General features: G+C 32.6%; 1 protein-coding gene across 1 annotated transcript; it reads right to left on the bottom strand.

The window, feature by feature from the left end:
* Positions 1 to 1,821: 1,821 nt before the first annotated feature.
* Positions 1,822 to 21,012, bottom strand: odad4 (outer dynein arm docking complex subunit 4). Its single transcript, XM_056450469.1, has 12 exons — positions 20,819 to 21,012; positions 20,581 to 20,712; positions 13,768 to 13,921; positions 11,295 to 11,350; positions 10,711 to 10,858; positions 10,391 to 10,615; positions 7,453 to 7,581; positions 7,289 to 7,367; positions 7,110 to 7,196; positions 6,822 to 7,018; positions 4,107 to 4,207; positions 1,822 to 2,289 (listed from the first exon to the last, which is right to left on the bottom strand). Exons 1-12 carry the CDS (start codon positions 20,933 to 20,935, stop codon positions 2,254 to 2,256), a joined length of 1,461 nt encoding a protein of 486 aa, XP_056306444.1. The 5' UTR covers positions 20,936 to 21,012; the 3' UTR covers positions 1,822 to 2,253.
* Between the last annotated feature and the right edge of the window lie 831 nt (positions 21,013 to 21,843).

Raw genomic sequence — 21,843 nt, 5'->3', positions numbered from 1 at the left:
AAAATAAATCAGCTATTAGAAATGAGTTATTAAAACTATTATGTTTAGAAATGTGTTGAAATAATCTGCTCTCCGTTAAACAGAAATTGGGGGAAAAATAAACCGAGGGCTAAGTTTTCAGGGGGTTTAGTTCTGATTGCAACTGTATTTAAGTAGTTGTAAGCCTGATGTATGAGAAAATGTAAGAGGTCAGTCCTTTCTTTAAAAAATAAATTCTGAAATGTACTGTTAAAATGTCCTATAGTGTGACAATTAAGAAAAACACTCCTAATAATGTACAAATACTATGACTGAGCACAATTTATCTCCGTTGTTGGACACGAGTAATATTTTATTATTTTTATAGTGGTTCCAAAATAGTTAAATGTGAAAAATTCCAATTTAATTAATATTTTTGGAATTGCCAAGGTAAAATTAGCAGGTTACACCAAAGATCATGGTTTTAAGGAACAAAATGTATAACTTTTAAGTTTTTAGAAATATGCCATTTGCTAAAATAACCACCTGAAAAATTAGAACTGAGTTATTCATTCATGATTGTACAACTTTCGATTGTAATTTATTGAACTATGCTTGAGAAAGTCACAACATAGGACAGTTTGGAGATTTATCTCACAATTTATTACACAGCAGTTTTTATAAGATGAGGTCCATGGAAGATGGACATGTTCAACAATTTACTGCATTTTAAATGACATAAATTTTTGTCATGTGTGACAGTGAAAACGCAACTTCACTTATATATATATATATATATACACACTACCTGATAAAAGTCTTGCTGCCTATCCAAGTTTTAGGAGCAGCAAATAATAACTTGAATTCTAGTTATTCTAGTATCAGTAGTGGCTTGTATGAAAGGCCTCTAGATTACGCTTTTTTTACGAAAATAAAATATGATCATGCCTTGATTTTTAATTAGGACATTAAGGTCTGACTTTGCGTAGACAAAAGTCTTGTCACTAACCGAAATAATGTAGAGTATAGAATATAAAGTCATGGTGCAGTGGAAACTTAATATAGTGTATGACTCCCATGAACTTGGAGGACTGCATCCATACATCTCTGCAATGACTCAAATAACTTATTAATAAAGTCATCTGGAACAGCAAAGAAACTGTTCTTGCAGGACTCCCAGAGTTCATCAAGATTCTTTGGATTCATCTTCAATGCCCCCCTCCTTAATTTTACCCCAGACATGCTCAATAATGTTCATGCTTGGTGACTGGGCTGGCCAATCCTGGAGGACCTTGACCTTATATGCTTTCACGAACTTTGACGCAGAGGCTAAAGTATGAGTAGGAGCACTATCCTGCTGAAGAATTTGCCCTCTCCTGTGGTTTGTAATGTAATGGGCAACACAAATGTCTTAAGTCCTCAGGCTGTCGATGTTGCCATCCACTCTGCAGATCTCTTACACACCCCATACTGAATGTAACCCCAAACCATGATTTTTCCTTCACCAAACTTGACTGATTTCTCTGAGAATCTTGGGTCCATTTTCTAAAGTATTTGTGGTGATCGTGATGCAGTTCAACAGATGATTTATTGGAAAAATCTACCTTCTGACACTTTTCCAAATTATCAACATGAAGTTATTATTTGTTGCTCTTACAATTGGGATCAACAACAAGTAATTTGTCAGGTAGTGTGCGTGTGTGTGTGTATGTATATATATATCCATATATAATTTGGGGATATTTTTGTTAAGCATATAGTTTATATTGACTTGTAAAGGAGTATAAAGTTAATTAGAGCTCCATGCTAAACTCATTTTATTCATTCTTTTATTTTATTTTCAGCTTAGTCCCTTTATTAATCCGGGGTCGCCACAGCGGAATGAACCACCTAAACTCTGATTTTCAATTCAAATCTACAAGTTTGGACTATGAACTAAAAAGTACTCAACACAAAGTCACGGCATGTGTGTGTGTATATTATGAAACATTCAGGAGTATCTGGGCAACATCGCTTGGACACTGCATCACAAATATCAAACATGATTTGTTATATCTATGAAACAGTGACAGTTTATTTATGTTAAAGTATGTGAAACATCTTTTTGCCCATATGGAAACCAGCACAGAGAAGGCAGTCATAAAGTAAACCTTAACCAAAGACACCTGACTGCAGTCCAACACAGCGCTCCTCAGGCGGACTTTATTCCACTAGGAAGGATGCATTAGTTCTGACTTGTCTTGGAGAATGATGAAGCCGACTGCAGCCATTTTATTAAAGGCTTTATTTCTGGTTTCATTGAGTCACTTTGTGTCTTGCTTCTCGAAGAGCCTGCGATGTGAAAAAGAACGAGGAATTGATCAAAACGAAAGAAATAACACCAGAGTAATGTGAATAATATGACATCAGAGGAATAGGAGAGTCAGGGCAACTGATGGGTGAATTCTATCTAGCGTTTGACAAATATTGTAATAATTTGTACAAATTAGGCAGTGTATATCTATTTTTTTCTGTCAGATATTACATATACATAAGCTACCTGGTGTGATGATTTCATAGAAATAAAAGGTAAATGAAGTGTTGCCTGATGGAGATTTCTTTGAATGTTACTGGTTGCTACATATTTGTTCACGTAAAATCTATATTTACAGTGTTCATTTTGCTAGCGCATGTTTTAATTATTTAGCATAATTTTAAATGAGAGGGGTTAAACTCTCTCATGTGGCAAAACTCGGTGTGGCAAATTTTCTTAACAAACTTGATGCAAAATTATTCATCCTCAAACAAAATCCCTATTGAATTAACTCTATTTGCCACACAAAACGGACACTAGAATATTTTCATTGAAAGGAAAATCATATCAGAAATTAGCACGATATATTTTTAATAGCTAAGGAAAAAAGGTAAAGTTGAGTATTTGACTAAGTTTAGGCCTTTTTGGTGATGGCAGGTTAAAGACGGCACTCATATGGAAAATGAAGTCACATGAATTGCTCAGGTGTGCGTTTTTCACAGACGTCAACAGTGCGTAAAAATATTGATTGTTCTGTGGGTCTCGTCTATCAAATCTGATCTCTATTGTTTACTTTATATTGAATTCAAGTCAGGTGATTGGCTAGGCCATTCCACAGCTTGATTTTCTTTCTTTGAAAGCATTTGAGAGTTTCCTTGGCTGTGTTTTGGATCATTGTCTTGCTGAAACATTCACCATGGTTTCATCTTCATCATCCTGCTAACGTAGAAGTTGAATTGAAGCAGCTAATATTCATTTACACTGAGGAAGGGCAGAGGTTTGCTGAAGAACTACTGAGAGATTTCAGTTTCTGTCTGGGCTTTCCATGACTTTCTGCACCCTCCTTTCTTCATGTGTTCAATACTTTTTTCCTGTGTCATTTTTCTACACACAACTTCATTTGTAAACTAATTAGATTTGTTTTCATTTCATATATGTATTTCTTCGGTTGTTATCAACATCTGGTGGAAATTTCAAGTCAACAGCACCTTTAGAAACATGATTTCTGAGAAAAATGGTGATGTGTTGAATACTTATTTCCCCCATTTTATGAATAATGCAAATTAAAACGTATGGAAGCGAGGAAACCACATTAGCTCTTTTTTCCTCAATAGCAAGTAAGTTGTGCGTTGCGAGTGGAAGATGACACAATGAACTCAGTAATGGTATCTCACATTTAGAGGCGGGTAATTATCTGATGTTTGTGAAAAATAGTTCTATACTGAATCATTTAAAGATGGACTTTCACTCAGGTGCTTGCAGGATTATTAAAACAACATTTAAGATGCTGTGAGATGATATCAGCCCGCTGGTTAATCTAGCTAAGGATGACAGCATAACAAAATGATCAATGTTCAAATGGATCTGTGAAAGTGAGATAATAAGATGGAGATAAAAACACAAAATGCTCATGTAAATGTATCTTTCAGTTGTGCCGTGTAATTGTGACCATGCCTTTACCACACAATCCCATACTGGGCCTTTGTGACATATACAGGAACAATATTATGTATTCAGCGTGACACAGAATCCCACTTGTTTTAATGTAGTTTGAGTGGCACTAAAAAAGGCCAGAAGTGAGATGAATGGTTGGAGGGATAGAGTGAGACAGCGGGACAGGAATGTCTGTGTTGACCTTCTGGATGGCTTCGCTGGCAGAGTCGTCCTGCAGCAGTTTTGCCCGCTCCAGTGCCCTCTCAAAGTGTAACACACTGGCCTTGTAGTTGCCCAGCTTCACTGTGCAGGAGAGAAAGAGGATGTAAAAAAAAAAGATCTAATCATAGAACGTGGGGTAGCTCAAATACACATAACACCCACATTAACTCCTATTGATTCTGAGCAGTGTGTGTGATTAGATTACTCATGCTCTCAAATTGCATTAAATCTCTGTTTTACCGGGATTCTGGGCAATGTAGTTCGCACTGCGCCATTTACATTTAAAGGGATAGTTCATCCAAAAATGAAAATGTACTCACTATTTACTCTGCCTTAAGTGCTTCCAAACCTTTATGAGTTTCTTACTGATAAACTGATGTAACTGAATACTTGTATAACAAAATAACAAATACTATGCTAATATAGGTCGATGGTTAGAGGTTTCCAACATTTTTCGAAATATCTTCCTTTGTGTTTAACAGAAGAAAGAAACTCATACAGGTTTGAAACTCTTCTCTCAACAGGAGAGCTGACAGTCAACAAATGGGAAAGCAAAAAGTAACTGCCGATACTTTTTTTGAAAAAGTAACTCTTAAAGTAATCTGTTGCTTTACTAGTTACATGAAAAAGTAATCTGATTAGATAACTCATGTTACTTGTAATGTGTTACCCCCAAAACCTATTAGATTTACATTTTTTTCTAACTGATTAACAAAAGATAAAACACTAGCTATGTTTGTATTCAAAGATGCAAATTAAATTTACGCGCAAAACTGTAATATCCCATAAACGAAGTGCGAATAAAGCAGTGTTTCCATCTAATGAGTCAAAGAGAACAAAATCGTCACTTCCTGATTAATTGGCGTCAAATATCAATAGTAAAAATGGAATTTGCTGCGGAAGGAGAAGCTGAGTGAAACTTTTGTTTATTTAATAAATCACTTGCGCCTCAGAAAACAAATGGCGACACACAATGAATATGTGGTGGCATGAGCAGCGGAGCACAGATGCTCTTAACAGTTCTGAAGGCAATTAATAATATAATAACACTAATACTGAAACGGTTAGGGTGTTTAAGGATGACCAAAACCACATTTCAGATGTTTTAAAATCTGGTGGTTTGCAGGTTTGTCCATTCACACACATTTTAATCATCACATGATCACTTATAACAAAATCACAAGACTTTTTTTAATGCGTACACTGGAATTTGTTCAGTAAAAGTGTTTCCATTGAAGTTTATGCTCGTTTTATCGACTAAAAAAAAAAGTTTATCCTACTCAGTTATGAGCATACGGTTTTTGAGTGCATTTTCAAAATTTATGTACATTCTGACATTTCCATCAACTGTTTTTATACCAACAATGCTGTGTGTGTAAAGAATGATTTACAACAGTCATTCTTTAAATGACTTTAACAGTCATCATTTAAAACAGTCAAAACCTGGTCAACCATTAGAGTAGAGTTGTCAGTCAAAGGGTTAAACTGCCATTTTTCTGCATTAATAACTAGAAGAGGAGTACTGTGCATCATTTTAGTAAAGCTGTTTAACATTTAATCACACTATATGATTGAATGATGCAAAAATCTGTGTGAGGATTTCATTTCTTTCTTTCTTACCAGTAAGATGGCTTCCTGTTGAATTAACTCCATTTAATTTTACTCGGGCAGTTGTGGCCTAATAGTTAGTGAGTTGGACTTGAGACCTAAAGGTTGCTTTTTTCAATTCCTGGTCCCAGCAGGAATTGAAGTTAGGGGGAGTGAATGAACCGCGCTAGCATGTGTTTATGCAAAATGTGTGTGTGCACTTGGATAGGTCGAAAGCAGAGGAACCATTTTGACTATGGGTAAAAGCATACTTGACAAGGCTCACTTCGCATTTACCACCTAAAAAATCTGCTAAATAACAGTAAAGGTGTGATTACAAGATGTTTTCATTTTTGATGCAGGGTTCCACACAATTCATTCATGTTGTCCCAACACAATTTGATTAAGTTAACTTAACACTTGTAACAAACTTATGTGGATTGAACATAAAAAAATTAGGTTGTCCCAATGAAATCTCAAGAATTGTGTTGTTTCAGCTCATTTTAATTAAGTAATTTGAACAAGTAAAAAAAAAAACAAATTTTTTTGAGTGTATGAATAATAGAAATGATAATTTATCCAATCAAGGAAACCACTTTAGCTCTTTTATCTTCCACAGTAAACAAGTCGTGTGTAAACAACAATAAGATTACTGTCTCTAATAAGAAATCGGTCTCCTTGGGATTTTGGGTAATGTAAAATGTTAAAAAAAAAATACAGGGTTCCACACAATTCCTGTTATTACAACACAAATGGATTAAGTTAACTAACAAATTTAAGTGGATTGAACATAAAAAAATTAAGTTGTCCCCCAAAAATCTTAAGAATTGTGTTATTTCAGCTCATTTTAAATAAGTAGTTTGAACAAGCACCAATGATATTTTGAGCGTACACTGTAAAAAATGTGGGGTTCCACAAAATCAATTTGTGTTGGGACAACACGGAATAATTAAGTTAGCTTATTAGTTTTTACATATTTAAGTAGATTGAACATAACACAATTCTTAAGATATTTTTCGGGACAACTTAATTGTTTTATTTCAGCTCATTTTAAATAAATAGTTTGAACAAGCAGCAATAATCATTTACTGAGTGTAGTTGGACTCACATTCTGCCTGCGCCATGAGAACGCTGGCATTGAGCTGCCATTTCTCATCACTGATGTCATCAGCGGCCATGAGCGAGCGGGAGCCGTAGTCTCGAGCTTCGATGTAGCGCTTCAGCTCAAGGTAACAGCGGCCGATTTCATGGAACAACCAGGCTTTCTCTAACCCGCCACATGCTAAAGGCAGCTTCTTCTCCCAACTACACAAACACATTCATGAACACACAAAGTAAATGACTATTACAACAGTTTCTTCCAAAGTAAACATGAATGAAAGACAAACACACTTACACTTCTATAGCTTGCTGAAATTTGCCAATCCGTGCGTAAACACGGCCAATGTTGTCCAGAGCCCTGGATTTACTGTCTGTCAGGTCGCTATGAAACAAAGCACAAACCAAACACACCTGATGATGAACTGCAGTTTGTTAAACAACCAGGAAAAACTAAAAGATTATTTTCCTGCTCACCATTTCTTGGCCAGCTCCAGATCTTTCTCATGATGATGTAATGCTCTGTCCATATTCCCGAGATCCATTAGTGCATTACCTGCATAGAGGACAGCGACTGTTTGCATGAAGGGTTTTGTATGTTTAAATCTTTTGTTATTGATAACAGACAGATCAGACTTTACCAATGTAGCTGTGCAGGTTCCCAAGCACTTCATTTTTATTGGGCAGCACATCCTCAGACCAATCCTTCACCACCTTCATGAGCTCTCGGGCCTTGTTCAGGCCACTTTCTGTATAGCCTGCACTCAAAGCTGTCATTTAAACAAATAATAATCAAATATACAATAACATACAAAATGTATCAACAACTCATGTGATGCCATAATAGTTTACTACATGCACTGATTTTCGTCAATCTGAATTAATTTAATCCAATCGTAAATCTGTTTACATGTACTCTAAACATTGTAATCTGATTCAGAAATCTGTTTATATGTGATTTACATACATTACGATTAAAACTTTTGCACTTAAGAATGTTTAGGTTCAACACAGATGTTTTTAATTATAATTTTTGTATGATTATATTTATGCTTATTTATGTTCATGATTATACTTATTCATATTAATGATTAAATCTATGATTATATTTTATATTTATGATTATATTTATGATTATCTTTTATATTTATAATTAATCATATTTATGATTATATTTATGATTATTTTTTATATTCATGATTATATTTATGATTATTTATATTTATGATTATATGTATTCATATTTATGATTATATTTATGATTATATTTATGATTATTTTTATATTCATGATTATATTTATGCTTATTTATATTTATGATTATATGTATTCATATTTATGATTATATTTATGATTATATTTATGATTATTTTTATATTCATGATTATATTTATGCTTATTTATATTTATGATTATATGCATTCATATTTATGATTATATCTATGATTATATTTTATATTTATGATTATCTTTTATTTTTCTAATTATATTTATGATTATATTTCTGATTATTTTTTATATTCATGATTATATTTATGATTATTTATGTTTATATTTTATATTCATGACTATATTTATTCATATTTCTGATTTTATTTATTTATATTTATGATTATATTTTATATTTATGATTATATTTATGATTATCTTTTATATTTATAATAATTTTTAATCATATTTATGATAATATTTATGATTATTTTTTATATTCATGATTATATTTATGATTATTTATGTTTATATTTTATATTCATGACTATATTTATTAATATTTCTGATTTTATTTATTTATATTTATGATTATATTTTATATTTATGATTATATTTATGATTATCTTTTATATTTATAATAATTTTTAATCATATTTATGATTATATTTATGATTATTTTTATATTCATGATTATATTTATGATTATTTATGTTTATATTTTATATTCATGACTATATTTATTAATATTTCTGATTTTATTTATATTTATGATTGTATTTTCTATTTATGATTATATTTATTCATATTTCCGATTATATTTATTTATATTTATGATAATATGTTATATTTTTGCACATTATAGTGTGTGAAAAACATTTTCATTAAATAAAGTTTTCATGATATCCACGGTCTCTTTTTGGCCTAAGAAAAGTATAATGTCTTCCCAGATATTATTTGTTTCATTTATTTTCTATGATATAATTTATAATATCTTACTTCCACTGTATTTATTTTATTCTAATTATATTATTTATAGGTATAATTTATATTTATTTCTAAATGCATTTAAGAAACGAAGTGCTTCATTAAGAAGCCTAATGATTTCAAATGGATTATTTGAGTGCATGTAAATGCAACCAGTATTTGATTCAGTGTTTTTAGTAGGGGTGTTTTTGTCATCATGGTGGTACGATACGATATGATACTCTTAGCAAGTGATGTGATTTCGATTCAACTCTATATCGATTTTATGTGCCTAATTTATAGAAACATATTTATTAACTCACAAATGCAACTATATAATATGAACATTTAATTAAACTCTGCATCTTTAGTTTTTAAAATTATTATAGAAAAATAACAAGGACGAAAAAAATCAAGTAACATGACAAATAAATACAGAATTCTTAATATGTATAAAGTTCTTTGAATGTAAGTCCTATTACAAAATAATAAAACAGATACTCCAGTTAGAAAAACATTTACTGTATATTGTATATTTAGCTGGAACTGGGCCTGGAGATGATGTACAAATTATGTCATTGGTAATCAACAGTGAATCAAGGTGACTAAATTGCAAGATTAAGATTTAAATTGCAGGATTAAGACTTACAATTTTGGAGAAATCATGTGAAATTTCAAAATTGGCTAATTACATTTGAAATCACTAGATTTTACACAAAAATGCTGATAAAACATGGTGCTATATGCATGGTGATGCAAGTCACCATTCAATATTATGGGGTCAATAAGTCTTTTTTAAAAGCAATTAAATATTTTTAATCAGCAAGGGCACATTAAATGACTTAAAAGTACCTCAAAACATTTATAACATTATAAACACATCATTTTTCCACAGATGTTTCTTGTAACACTAAACATTCAGCGATCCCAGGAATAAACAGCATATAAAAACTTGTATTTTAAACTGTAACCTTTTTCACAATAATAGACTTTTACTTTCTTTTTTGAGTCTTTTTTCATAAAATAGGCAGTCTTGTCGAGCCCATGAATTAAAAATATACAGTTGAAGTTAAAATTATTAGCCCTCATGATTTTTTTTCTTTTTCAAATATTTCCCAAAGTATGTTTAACAGATCAAGGAATTTTTCACAGTATTTCCTATTATATTTTTTCTTCTGGAGAAAGTTGTTTTATTTAGGCAAGAATAAAAGCAGTCTTTAATGTTTTCAAAACCACTTTAAGGTCAGAATTATTAGCCCCCTTTAGCAATATATATTTTTTCGATTGTCAACAGATCAAACCATTGTTATAAAATCACTTTCCTAATTACCCTAACTTTCCTAATTAATCTAATTAAGCCTTTAGATTTCTTGTTAGCAACCTAAAGCCTCTGCAGATGTTCACCTGTGTCGATCTCCTCCAGACTGCTGAGCACGTATCGTGTGGGATCTGAGGGAGGCTTGTGCAGAACTTTGCTCCACTGCTGCTGCATTAGCTTTCTGTCTCTCTGACGAGCATAAATGGGTTTCTGCTGCTGCCAGAATGCCATCCGTGTGTCCAGATATGAGATAGAGCCTACGATCAGATCCTGCACACGCTCTCCACTTCGTATCTTACATTTGACAAGATCTGCATGGGAACAGATTGTACCTTATATAGAATTTGCATTGGCGCAGATACAAACTAACATTAAACATCGTCTATGAAATGAAACAAAAAAACACCTTCATCTTGTAGAAGTTTCTCCAAGTATTCTCTATCACTGTACAGCTCTCCTAGAAGCTGCTTGGCTGTTTTTTCACCTTTGTGCGTTGTCTGGCTGTGCTTTTTGGATTCTTTCTTATGAGAAGGATTTAAATTCCGGGGAACAACCTTCAGGATGATATATAAAACAAAAACATATGCATTCATACACTGCAAAAAATGCTCCAAATAGCTAAAATTGTTAAATCAAGAAGCATTTTCTAGACAAGCAAAAAAATATTGTGTTTTTTTTAAGAGATAATATGCCAAAATTAAGTTTTGCTTTAAAACAAGCAAAATAATCTGCCAGTGGGAAATATAATACAAAATAATCTTGTTTTTCTATTTGACAAAACTATTTTGCATACCCCATTGGCAGATTATTTTGCTTGTTTTAAGGAAAAACTCACTTAATTTTGGCATATTATCTCTTAAAACAACACAATATTTTTTTGTCTAGAAAATGCTTCTTGATTTAAGAATTTTTAGATATTCTACTAGAAAGAAGCCAAAAAACTCAAAAAACCATGTAAGAAAGTGAGAAGAGATAATATTAAAACCTCACCCCATTATGGAAGAAAGACAGGTCTCCTTTATTTACCAGCTTCACAGAGGAGGGACCTTTAGGGAGAGATATTGCTGTGGGTTTTGAGATGTCTTTTAAAATATGACCAAAATATGAGTTCCATCTTTCTTATCGGGTTGTGTTTAAATGGTTAGGTCAAAATTCTCTTACTGATTACTCACCCTCATGTTCGTTCCAATCCCCTGAGTCTTTTTGTTCATCTTCAGAACACAAATTAAGATATTTTGGATGAAATCCGAGAGCTCTCTCATCCTCTGAGCAATGGAGCGGACTCCAACGGCAGAAATAAAAAAAATCATTCTCAAAACGTGAAATTAAGAGTATTATCAAGCTACAAGAACAATTGAAAAAAGGAAGTTGCTAACAAAATGAAGGAAGATTGATGAATGGACAAATTCAGAGCAAAAAACACACTCACTGACATGCCTGCCCTAAAGGAATTCCATGTGACCTGGAAATGAAGACAAGTTGTTTCGAGGGGGAGGGAAGGTCATGGTATTTGATTAAAGTTTATGAGGGCAAATGAACTTTTTACAAATTAATGAAGTGCACAGATACAGCGTTTATAACAAGAAGAGTACATTTTGATTTGATGGCAACTTAAGAATAACAACTTTTTCTTCTTAGTGTCAGTATAGGGTGCACATTCATGAGCACTGTGCACTGATGTAGGGCTGCACGATATATTGTTTCAGCATCGATATCACAATGTGTGAATCTGCAATAGTCAATATAGTTGACCAGATACAAGTTCAGAACACGTGAGATTTGTGGAGTTATTGCAGTTTAACCATAATAAAGTGAAAGTTTCTCAATTGCATGTGTTTTTAAGGCCTGTGACTGTGTGAGTATTTTAAGCAAGTTCAAAGCATTTGGGCACAAAGTATTATTTTGTATGTAGCTTTAACAAAGAATAAATGTATTTAATTGTTTTTACAAAAAAAAAAAAAAAAAAAAAATATATATATATATATATATATATATATATATATACAGCTTTATTGTACCATTTGATTATTTTAAGTCTGTTTCTAAATACTGTTCGACTCATTTGTATCTTTGCTCAATCGCATTCATCTTTACTTCTAATTTCTTGCTCTGTCGTATTCATCTATACTAATTTGTTTCTTACATTTTATGCAGATGCACTCCCCAACAAAATCAACCCAATCAATCTAAAATTATTAGTTCTTTCCAAACAGAGCTATTCAAGTGGTGAAATATTGCAATAAAAATCACAGAAAATCTAAATATTGCAAAGTAAGATTTTTTCCAATGTATAACCAAAGTCCCTTTAAGGCAAGTCATTTCACTCGCTGGCCATCTTTGAAACGACTCTCGGGCAGTATGCTCGGGCATTCTGTCTGAATGGGTAAACATCAAATTCACTGTTTGCCAAGCTTACGATTACATATTTGGAATCACCAAGAAAATTAAACAACAACTGTCTCATAAGTTTCTTTTCTAAACGTTCGAATCAAACAAAATCGACATTTTTTCAGGTTGCCTGAGCTAATGCGCACTCCAAAGGAATGAGCTCACGACACCAACCTCATTTATGACTGTTCTACAGATGATCATCCTCTGGATAAGGATCGTCTGACCGCGCTGCTCCTCTGAAGTACTTTACAACTTGGTCTTAATGGCAAATGACAAGTTTGTGGGCGTTGGGTAGTTGCTGCTGTCATGTGATGTGTGTTTGACAGGACAAACCGTTCCTTGTGTGCATTTCATACAGATTATAAAACTAGAAAACTTTTGTTTGTCGATTCATTTAAAAGTAGAGATTTTAGCTTTATGTAGATATATTTCTTACGTCTGTGAAGCAAGTATTCGCTGAGATTCCAGTGTGTTTGTTGACCACATAAACTGTCGTAAAAGCCCACGTCTGGTCTGAGCTTCTCCCCCATAGAATCGTCAGTCTATAGTGATCGATAATTTGCTCCTGTACTAGTAGGTGGGGCTTCATTCGCCACATTGACCGTAACACTTTTCTCCATTCAAAACTTTATGAGTGACATGTCTTGTGTATTTTAGAGTCCTTGGTATACCCCAGATGTCCTGTGCGACTTCCTCTGTTTGAAACTAAGGTATACGTCAGAAGCGTGACTCTTGTGAATGTGCACCCTATATTGACACTGAGGAGAAGAAACAAATAAAGTTGTTATTTTTGATTTATGTGCACAGGCATCTATTGTATCTACTAAGCTTGGAAATATTACGATTGAACTACTGGTCTGTTTTGGAGATTTTTTTAAAATGATATATATATTTTGGACTTTGTACGATTCTGGAATACTGCTGTCAATGAAGAAAGAAAGAGCTCCAGGATTTCATCTAAAATATCTTAATTTGTGATCTGAAGAAGACTAAAGGTCTCAGAGGTTTGGAACGACATGAGGGTGAATACAGAATTTTCGTTTTTGGGTGAAAAAACCCTTTAAGGACTTACTGCCAACTGAATTGTCGATAGCCTCTTGAGCTTTCTGGATGCCCAGCCTGAACTCCTGTAGCTCTGGACGTAGCTTATGGCCTCTGTGATAGTAGACCAATGCAAACTCAAAATCGCCCATAGTGTACAGGGCTTCAGCTTTCTGATAGAGACCCTGCAATACATTATGAAGATATTTGTGTCAGTTTGCATTAACAGAGGGGACAAAATTCTAGGGTGATCCCCCAAAGCCACAAAACAGGTTTCTGATTCTTGATTGTTCTTTCATAATTCCTGCATGACAACACATGCCTGCTGAAAACAAGCCAGGTGTTATCGCTATCAAATGATGCTCACTTAGCAGAGTATCTCTTGGTCTGATCATAGATTTATATGCGATGCTACACTCAACTGCTCCAGACATGTTTTGTGTGTTTGCCATATTGGAACAGTTACTGTGTCATCTCACAGTCACACAAGAAAAAATATACATGTTTCCCAAGATGCCACAACACTGCAAACCTTTTGCTTGTAAAAACTGCATAGATTTAAACTCCCACAAAAATGAAATAAAATATCACACATGAGAATATGCTGGTTAGTGTTTATATACAATTAAGTTTATATTACATACAATCTTTTTCAAATATCTGAGAGAAAGTCTGATTTCAAGTTTATCTGGAATGAAAGTAACAACTAACTTAACCCATTTGGACAACTAACTCAAGTGTTTAGTCTACCGAAGTCACAACTTTTCAGATATTTTCAAATTTGTGATTTTGTCCGTAAACACTTTCCAGGATATCCTCCTAAACCACCCTCTACCCTGATGGATACCATCCCTAGTATCAATCCAGGTCAAAATAGAGCATCTCTAAGATTTACAACTCCTTGCTCATGTCCCATCCCTCTACCTCTGCAAGTTTGCACTTTATTTAGGCTAGGGATCTTAACATGGACATGGAAGATATTTGATCAACAATTTTACAAAAGAATAGATTAATGGATTGAAGATAGTCTTCGAGGTTCAGTGATCAAATTTTCTAACATTTGGTTTAAAATCTGTCAAATCTCTGAAACTTCAAGCAGTTACTGTAGAATGAATGGTTGCCCATCTTGCATATTTAGTCTGTATCTTCCAGATGAATACTAGTGCTGATATAGCACTAGCATACAATTCTTCTTAACATAAAACCACAAGAACGTGCCATCCCCCAGCCTATTTAGTTTAACCCTCTATGGCATGGTGTTGCCCTCAGGCAACAAACCAGTTTATCCACCCCCATCCCCCCCCCCCCTTTAATTTTTACAAATAAAATATCACAAAAAAAGGCTAATAATAAGTTGGTGACCAATTAAATTTTAGGTGGGTGTGGACTTGACGTGTCCACTAGGGGCAAAAGAGCCATTTAGGGGACCATAGCCTGCTTGAGCACTCTGCTAGCAGAATGTAAGATAGATTTACCTTTTTAACATGTTAAATTTAAATATCTTAAAAATATGTGTGATGTGCAGGGATATGTGAAGAAGCATATTTGATTGAGAAAAGACACTTTTGTTATTATTTACTAAAATGGTAGTTTTTCATTTTTTGCCTCAGGGCAACATTGTGCAGTTAGACCACTTATGTAAAAACAATAACATCCTACGGATGGAAAAGTCCAGAAATGTATAGTTATTACTGTAACATTTATTTATTACAGTAAACTATTATTCACAGGAAATGGATATTGAAACATTTAATGGAGGTAAAGAACAAGATTGAGCAGTTAGGCTAATTTCTTCTGACAGTGAGCTTGGAGAGTCACATTAGCTATGTTTCCATTTAAAGATGCGAATTAAACTTGCAAAAAAAAATAAAATAAATAAATCACAGTTCTGCACAATGCATCTTTAACCCCGATTAAACAAACCTGATAAAAACTAATTCAGTAGGCTTGTTTGAAACCTACAGGTAAGTGTGTTGAAGCAGGGTAGGAGCTACACTCTGCAGGGCTGCTGTGGAGTTGATGTGCATCTGGATTCAGCCCACTTAATGGTCATATGGTCACACGGCTAGTTATTAATAAAATATTACTTGTTGATATTGTTTATGTTAAATTAACACTTTTTCCAATGTATTTATGGCTTGTTTGTACCTCATTTCACAAATAATAATATACAGAAAACCTTGGTGATTTAGTGCCCTTACTGTACATTTTTGCCCTGAAGCAACACACTTTTGAACACATTTTATGATTGATTATTTTAAGCGACCCCCAAGCACCCACAAATTAGGGTGAACTATTTTTTCCTCCTAAAACAAAATTCATGCCATAGACGGTTAATATATTTTCCTTTTTCCCTCTCTTTTTTCTTTTTTTTATTATTTCATATCATTTTATCTTTTTATCTATTTTTTTCTTTTATTATCATTATTTATTTTACCTAATACATCATGCTGCCAACCTCAACTATCGGTACTGACCTGTTTATATGCTTAATTTGTAAAATGAATGCAATGGGTTATAGTGTGGTTTATTTTTATTCTTTTAATTAATTTTGTACTGTATGTATGTATGTATGTATGTATGTATATATATATATATATATATATATATATATATATATATATATATATATATATATATATATAAACACAAATATACAGTTGAAGTCAGAATTATTAGCCCCACCCCCGTCCCCTCCTTTGAATTTTTTATTCCTTTTTATTCCTTTTTTTAATTCCTTATTTCTCAAATGATGTTTGAGCAAGGAAATTTTCACAGTATGTCTGATAATATTTTTTCCTCTGGAGAAAGTCTTATTTGTTTTATTTTGGCTAGAATAAAAAGTTGTTAAAAACCATTTTACCAAAATTATTAGCCCCCTTTGAGCTAACTTTTTTAGTCTACAGAACAAACCACCGTTATACAATTAATTGCCTAATTACCCTAACCAGCCTAGTTAAGCCTTTAAATGTCACTTTAAGCTGTATAGAAGTGTCTTGAAAAATATCTAGTCAAATATTATTTTCTGTCATCATGGCAAAGATAAAATAAATCAGTTATTAGAAAAGAGTTATTAAAACTATTGTGTTTAGAAATGTGTTGAAGAAATCTTCCCTCCGTTAAAAAGAAATTGGGGGGAGGGGGGGGGGGGGGTGTTGGGTAATAATTCAGGGGGGTAATAATTCTGACTTCAATTGTGTACAATTTATATATATATTTGTGTGTGTGTGTGTATTTGTACTGTTATCTTCTCTTTTACTTTTGTTTAACTGTCATAAAAATCTGATAATTCTTTAAAAAATGATTTCTTTCTTTCGATTGGCTACAGAACAAATCAGTGTTTTTCTATTATTCTTAATTATCCTAACTTGCCTATGTAACATATTTGTACCTAGTTAAGCCTTTAAATTGCACTTTAAGAGGAATACTGATGTTAAAAAATAACAAGTAAAACATTATGAACTGACAAAGACAAAAGAAATGAGCTTTTTCTGAATTATTTATTAAAACTATTATGTTTAAAAAGGCCTTTCGCTTGGAAAATATTTTTAAAAGAATTACATTTTCACAGGAGAGCTAATCATTTTGACTCCAACTGGTGTAGATTTTCAGATATGGGTTTAACAACAGTTGTAGACACACAGAGCAGCTTTAATCATTTCAATATGAATGACGGCTAACATATATTGGCTCATTGAAACAGCATTCAAAGCTGAATTTTCAGAATCAACACACCAGTCTATAGTCACATGATGCTTCAGAAATCATTATTTAGATTCGTTGCTCAAGAAACACTTCCTCTTTTTATTATTATAAATTATGCTTTAATGACAACCCTCTTAATATTTTGCTAAAAACCGGATGCCTTTGAGGAATTGAGAGTTTAAAGAACATAATTTTTATAATTTATTCATTGTCTGTTACAAATGTAAACTCTTCACTGCTATTTTTGATCAATGAACGCATCATTGCTGAAAACGTATACTGTAAATAAAAAAAAAGTGCTTAGCTTCAATTCGCGAACTAAACAACTGATAATTCAAGTGTACTTTTAGCGATGCGACTAGACATTGGTATATATAGTGGTCCCTAACTATATTCAAAAATAAATGTCAACTGGTTTAATATTGTAAATCTAATGTAATGACATTCATTGAGTTTTCAGTGTGCTACAAGTTTCCACATCTAAGACCAAACTTGCCGTTTTGGCCACTTGGTCAAGAGCTGGTGCATCCTTTGACAGAAAATGTGCAAGACTGCGACTAAAAGGTGGCAGAGTGCCCTTAATGCACACTAAATAAAACTAATAAGTTGTAGGTTTGTCGCACTGTTAATCAAAAGTTCTACACACACTTGTAGTCTTTACATAATACAAGAAATATAAGTACCAAATGGAATCACAAGTGGATGTATTGAGAATTTTATTGAAAGAATGATTATATATAAAAATGGAGCATATATACAGTTTCAAAATGATTAGCCCTCCAGTAATTATTCTAATATTAACTAATATTATCTAATATTTCCCAAATTATGTTTAACAGAGCAAGGAATCTTTTACATTATTTTCTATAATATTTTTTTCTGTAAAAAATCATATTTGTTTTATTTCGGCTAGAATAAAAGCAGTTTTTAATTTTTAAAGGTCATTTTAAGGTCAATATTACTGCTCCTTGAAACGACTTGTTTAAAATGAGCCGAAACACAATTCTTGTAATTTCTTTAGACAACTTATTTGAGGATGTTCAATCCACTTATGTTTGTAAATCATTCACCGTTTTGTGTTGGAACAACATGAAGGAATTGTGTTGGTGCAACTATCTGTCTAGTGTATATGGAGTTCCCAGCATGCTTTGTGTGGGATTGAATTAAAAGCAAGAAATGTTAACAATAAAAGTAATCCTGTTTTAAATGAAAGAAAAGACTTGTTAAGAGTTTAATCTTCAATTCATTTGAACATTTAGAAGAGTTTCATGTAATGTTTTGAGTTTAGAGGTTAGCGCCTTGAAGAAGAGCAGCACTCACGCTTTGGGTGCTTAAATGACAATTGTATTGTTTGTTGCTTTGCTCAGTGACCCGTTACTGAGCTAAAACTAAACAGCTAATTCTGAAATCAGTATCAGGTCACTGTATACATTATTAAAGCAGCTGCATTCAGAACTGCAACAAATAACTTAATAAAATAATTGACTGAAACGAATTGGCTTCTGAAGAGTAAGCTATCTTCAAAGGGTAATTCAAATCAAAGTTATTTGATATGAGTTGTAATTATGCCATTCAAATGTGTTGAATCGTGTATCATAATTAAATTAACTTACACCTAAACAGTTTTTTTTTTGAGTGTAAAGACATTTTTTTTCTGGAATGCTTGTTTTGTTGATAATATGTGTAAAAAAGCTTGGCTTCTTCCTTTTTTTATTCTGTATATCTAATAATCTTAAAGAAAAACATTTTAAAATACTTCATAATATTTATGTTAATAATTACACTATCAAAATGTATTGATGAAAATGCTATTTCTTTTTGAATATAATTCAGAGACATTGACATGCATTCATATGTTAACATTCAAAGAGGTTTTGGGGAGATTTATCTTTGTATGTCTAAAAAAATGGCTATAGTATTTTGACCTCAAAAGAAAAAAAAACTGTGTCTGTGGAATTTACACTACCGGTCAAAAAACTTTTTAATTTTTAATTTTATTTAATAATTTAAGTAAAATTATTCTGTTCATCAAGGCGGCATTTATTAAATGTAAAATAAAATTATTAAATTGTTGAATACTTTTTTATTTATTAAATATTTATTACTTATTGTATGTAGTTTCAAATTAAATTCTTACTCCAGTCATTATTGCTTTTGTTACTATTACCATTAATAATAATAATAATAATAATAATAATAATAATAATAATAATAATAACAACAATAATTAATATTAGAGTGATTTCTGAAGGATCATGTGACTCTAAAGGCTGGAGTAATGAAGCTGAAAATTCATCTTTAAAAAAAAAAATTCACTGGAATAAATGATTAAAGGAAATGATAAACTACTTTTGAACAGTTGTTTTATACTGCATTAGCATTTCACAATTGTACAATGTGTACTGTATTTTTGATTAAAGAAATGCAGCCTTGGTGAGCAGAATAAGCTTATTTTAAAACGTTTAAAAATCCTACTGACCCCAAACGTTTGACCGGTAGTGTATATCGAATCTTATGATTTTGTTTGGCAAATTTCATATTCATAACTGTTGAAGGAATACATTCTAAACCTTGTTTGAAAGTTTTTATAGTTGATTTTCATATATATTTGGACTCTCTTCAATGTATTAAGGGTAAGAAATGTAAAGATAAAACTATAGTGTTTTTTAAAGGTAAATATAGGTGTAGGTTATACCATGTGTTTTTATTTGCAGAACTCCTCTAAATGTAACTCAAAAGTAACGCAACGCATTATCATATAAAGTAGCTAAGTAATGCAACTAGTTACTTTTTTACTGACCCCCACACATCTTGTTTTGATGTCCTTCAGGGGGGGAATCAAGCTCAATGACCGAAGGTGGGGGACCGTCATCTTACAAAATATGACAGAAAACAATGTTATAAATAATTTATAGGTATCATTCATACTTCTAGATATTTATTTGGGGGCTCTCAGATTACCAGGGGTTTATCAGAGATCCAGAGAATGACAGAATCAGATTATATAAGTACGCCCTCTTCAGGGCAAGTGTCTTACTATTGGCAGAGATACACATTACCGGTAACTGAAAACTGCAACTTCTAGGACATTTTAGAGCAAAACGAGAAGAAAATAAGTCAGTACTGCAAATGAACACACCTTGAAGTAGTTTTTGTTGTCTTTAAGGGAGCTCTCAGCGTCTTTCAGCGCGTTTTCTGCGTCTCCGAGTTTTACATAACACCTGGATCTGGAAACTAAACAGTTCTTATCCCCCGGCTGCAAAGTTAAAGCCTGGTGGACAACAGAGAGCACGTATTTATTGTGGATTAAAACAAATTTAAATTACACCATATTGTCAGAACCGTGTTTCGTATAAACGCTGCATAAGTTGGCTTACCGTAGTAAAGCTCTCGACGGCTTTGACATACTCTCCCCTCTGAAACAGCTGGTCTCCTTCAGCCATGTAGGTGGTGAAGGTGCTTTTCGGCCCTTGTGCTTCCTCGTTATCGGACATTTTAATCGTATTTTAGGAAAACTTATGTCAAAACGTTTCAGTACACATCAAAACGTGAAGCTGCAGTCCGGACTGTCCAGCTGTATCCTAGCAACGCGACTAACAAAACCCCCCGGGACCAATGAACTGTGAGGGGAACTTTGATTGACATGCCAACACATTCTGCGCCATTTCATCCTAAATGTGCAAATTTACATCAGAAAACGTTTCATTTATACTTTTTAAATACTGTTTTAGACCATTTTTTTCACCTTACTCTTGTTTCAAATCATATATACTGTTATTTTAGGATAACTCAAAGCATTTGAGGAAACCAATTGCAACAAACCATTTTAGTTCAAACACTAATCCTAATGAGTACTGTGAACTTAATCCATTTGAGTAAACGAAGCAATTTGAGCCCAGTAAAAATAAATAAATGGAGAACTCAAACCAATGGAGTACTGCAAAACCCAATTAGTGAAGCCAACTCAAACTGTTTGAAGAAACCGATTGCTACAAATAATTTGAATAATAAAAAAAAAAAAACGAATCTATATGAGAACTGTGAACTTACTCCATTTAAGTTAAAGTAATGAGGTATTTAACTCATTACCTTCAACACGGAGTCAAAACTTTTCAAATGAGTAGAATAAACAGTCAATTTTAAGTTAACTACACTCATTTCATTTGATGAAGTTGACTGTTGGGTTTTACAATGTAATATCACTATGAAGGATGTTTTTTTGTTTAAAATATCTTCAAAATGATTGACATTCGTTATGTCAACGTTTCTTCACACACACACTTTGTCTTGGACATTTTCCCAAATATACACTACCAACAAAACAATTTGGCGTCAGCGATATTTTAAAAAGTGTTATAATGAGCTTATTCTGCTCACAAAAGGCTGCATTTATTTAAAAATA

The sequence above is a fragment of the Danio aesculapii genome, chromosome 3 (genome assembly GCF_903798145.1).
Source record: "Danio aesculapii chromosome 3, fDanAes4.1, whole genome shotgun sequence".
Classification (NCBI taxonomy): Eukaryota; Metazoa; Chordata; class Actinopteri; order Cypriniformes; family Danionidae; genus Danio; species Danio aesculapii.
The sequence above is the reverse complement of the archived record's forward strand: the minus strand, read 5'-3'. Positions and strand labels throughout refer to the sequence as shown.